We start from the raw sequence: 3618 nt of genomic DNA, 5'->3' as shown, positions 1-3618 counted from the left end.
TTTTTTTTTTTTTTACCAAAGATAGGAGACTCGAACCCGCAACCTCTTAAATGAGTATAGGGAGACTATGTCATTTGAACTATAACTCATTGGCCGAAACAACTTACTTATTTTAAAGAAAAAACATAAATTTACTACAAAATCCTTCAAGAAATTAATTATTTATTGTTCTCTAAACTATTATTTTAACCTGGGGATGCAAATGTGTGAACACAGGGAGTGAAGTTAATGTGGGTGAAATTGTTTATGAGGCACCAAGAGAAGGTGCTACTTTGTGGGAAATAGGTATACCTGATCGTTCTGCTGCTGAGTTCTATGTTCCTGATCCTAACCCCAAATACATTAACAGAATTTATGTCAACCATACAGATAGGTTTGTTCATATATTCTTCTTTAATTTCTCATAATTGGCATGCAATATAATATTATAATCCCTTTGTATAACCTTTTAAATTTAATACTAGTACTATTTTAGACAAATAATGTAATTAGTATATTTTACTTTTTGCTTTTTATCCATCCTTTTAAAATTCACTAGTTCAGTGTATTGTTATATCAATAGCTAATTTTAGAATATACTAAACTTTTAATAGTGACAATTAAAAAAAAATATTTGTACATCTAAAAAAAGTATTTTTTTTAATTTGTATTTTATCACTACTAGGTTGAATAAACTAGGTTAAATTACATAATTGGTCTCTACACTTTCAATAAAATTATAAATTAGTCCCTACACTTTAAAAGTTTGTAATTGGGTCCCTAAAGAGAATTAAAATTTGCAATTTAGTCCCCATCGTTTAAAAAGTGTTTGATTTAACAGAATATTCTTAGTATATTCTCTATTTTAACAGAATATTCTCAGTATATTCTGAGAATATTCTGTTAAATCAACACTTTTTGACCGGCAGGGACTAAATTACAAATTTTAATTCTTTTTAGGGACTCAATTACAAACTTTTAAAGTGTAAGGACCAATTTGCAATTTCACTAAAAGTATAGGGACCAACTGTGTAATTTAACCAATAAACTATAAACTCACTCTACTTGATTTTTACTAATTTATTATAATATTTAATTTTTGATACACTATCAATATAAAAATAGTTTTATATATACATCTAATAACAATATGTTGTCAAAAATAATTCTTTTGAGTCGATCAGTGAATAATTATTCAAAAAATAGATATAATTGAACTATAATATAAAATACTTTATACTATCAGTGTATTAAAATTAAACTCTTTTATTATATCTACATTTGAATTTAAAAAGTGTGTAAACAAGAGTTGATTAACATGAAATTCTAATAATTGATTGGGTAGCAGGTATAGGCAATATGGTTTGTGGGAGAGATATGCTGATTTGTATCCAAAAGAAGACTTAGTATACAATGTTGGCACAAGTGACTATACAAAAGATTGGTTCTTTGCTCAGGTTAACAGGTTTGTTTTATTTTTCATGTCTTTTATTTTGCCAATCTCAATTTGAGGATAAGATTTTATTTTCAAATATGTTTCATGTGATTATATTTTCATATAAAATTATTGGGTTTAATTACTCTGTTGGTCCCTATAGTTTCGCAAAATTTTCAATTAGATCCCTATACATTTTTTTCTTTTAATTAGGTCCCTACACTAATTTTTTTTCAATTGAGTCCCTACACTTTTTTTTTCTTTTATTTGAGTCCCTGCACTAATTTTTTTTTAGTTGGGTCCCTATATAATGAAGCCAATTACTATTAAAAGGGACCTAATTGAAAAAAAAAAATTGGTGCAGAACCCAATTAAAAAGAAAAAAAGTATAGGGACCTAATTAAAAACTTTGTGAAACTATAGGGACCAACAGAATAATTAAACCTAATTATTGTTAAGATTTAACTAATTTGTGTTTTAAGAATATATTTTAAAAATATAATAATAAATTTTTTAAATTTCTTTGATGTATTTAATGTCAATTTGAGAATAAGTTTTTATTTTGAAATAGGTTTCATGTGATTATAGTCTCATTTATAAATATAATTATAATTATTTCCTTTTGATGTTTGTTAGGAAGAAGGAGAATAAGACATACCAAGCAACCACTTGGCAAATTAATTTCAATTTGGAAAATGTGAATGCCAATGGAACTTACAAATTGCGAGTGGCTCTGGCCTCTGTACATTATGCCGAGTTACAGGTATAAAAGTTTTCAACTTTTCATTCATATTAAAATATGGATATCTAACTTTATATTAACATGTTAGCTAAGTAATAATGAATAAAACAAAAATATGTTTCAGTTTGTTTAATTGATGTATTCTTTACAATTTTAGAAGTCTTGTATATCAAACATAAAATTAATCATATAACCCTACTTACTAATTTAAATTTGTAAATAAAATTATTTAAGGCTAATAACGTTTATAACGAAAAAAAAATTAATTTATAAACAATAATAACATGTGATCAATTATTTGTGTAAAAGTTACACAATTACATAAAAAACAAAAAGATTAATTATTCTGTTAATAAGAATTTAATTACAAATTAAACTTTTAAAATATAAATATCTAATTAAAAATTTGATAAAACTAAAACTATAAAACTTACAAAATAATTAAACCAAAACAAAATTATAGTAACTAAATTCGGTTCGACCCAACGGGCCGGACTGTTGGACCCTGTTAAAATAATAACTATGCATGCTTAATGATGTGTAATGAACATATTGAATTAATACTTTTTTTTTTATCAAAGATAGGAGACTCGAACCCGCAACCTCTTAATTGAGTATGGGAAAACTATGCTATTTAAGCTATAATTCATTGGCATATTGAATTAATACTTATTAATACTTTTATATTGAATTAATACTTATTAAGTACTTTTGGATTATATATTATTATTTATTTTATTTTTTTTGCTTTTATGTAATGAGCTAGATTCGGGTGAAGAATTCATCAGAAGCAAATCCACCATTATTTACAAGTGGAGTTATTGGATCAGAAAACACCATAGCTAGACATGGAATTCATGGGTTCTATTGGCTTTTCAACGTTGATATAAAAGGCACTCTTCTTGCACAGGGAAATAATTCAATCTTTTTTTCACAACCCAATAATACAAGTCCATTTCAAGGAATTTTGTATGATTATATTCGTCTAGAAGCACCACCCCATCACACAAATTTCACACCAAAATTAAATATTCTTCCAAATTAAGAATATTCATAGAAAAAAAAATCTGATATAGATTATTTATTTATTTATCCAATATGAATTAAAAAAAAAAAGACGAATCTTTATGAGTCTATGAGATTTGATTGCTCAACTAAAATTCTGAGTTCTCTTCAAGAAATCATAGAAAGAAAAATCATCGTGTACAGTAATTGCTGCTTTAAGTTATGGAATGCTACTATCTTATTTCTAACTTTACTATTATTATTTTTGACCTGACAATAAAAACTAATTTGATTTAGGTGAAATTATGTAAACGTATTTTTTTTTTTTTACTAGAAAGTAACAAAAGAAATAAATAAGAAAGAAACAAAAATAAAAAACATCAAACTGCTTAAGAAGTAGGACAATTTCGTTAATGTTATTTTCAAGTTCCTTTCAAGGCAACCAAAGCTCTATTTG

At 25.7% G+C, this 3618-nt stretch overlaps 1 protein-coding gene across 4 annotated transcripts in view; it reads left to right on the top strand.

The window, feature by feature from the left end:
• The window catches only part of LOC107607917 (rhamnogalacturonate lyase-like), a 23467-nt gene extending 20141 nt beyond the window's left edge, over positions 1 to 3326 (top strand). For 2 of the 4 annotated variants that reach the window (XM_021106521.1, XM_016309812.2), the window contains 4 exons: positions 217 to 373; positions 1328 to 1444; positions 2051 to 2177; positions 2923 to 3325. In XM_021106521.1, the coding sequence (XP_020962180.1) occupies positions 217 to 373; positions 1328 to 1444; positions 2051 to 2177; positions 2923 to 3201 (680 nt within the window). In that variant the 3' untranslated portion in view covers positions 3202 to 3325. Of the gene's footprint in view, positions 1 to 216; positions 374 to 1327; positions 1445 to 2050; positions 2178 to 2922 lie in introns of all 4 variants that reach the window. The other 2 variants (XM_021106520.1, XM_021106522.1) reach the window with 2 other exon arrangements.

Source organism: Arachis ipaensis, chromosome B07, assembly GCF_000816755.2.
Source record: "Arachis ipaensis cultivar K30076 chromosome B07, Araip1.1, whole genome shotgun sequence".
NCBI lineage: Eukaryota > Viridiplantae > Streptophyta > Magnoliopsida > Fabales > Fabaceae > Arachis > Arachis ipaensis.
Note: the sequence above shows the minus strand (reverse complement) of the source record. Positions and strands in the feature narration are given on the sequence as shown.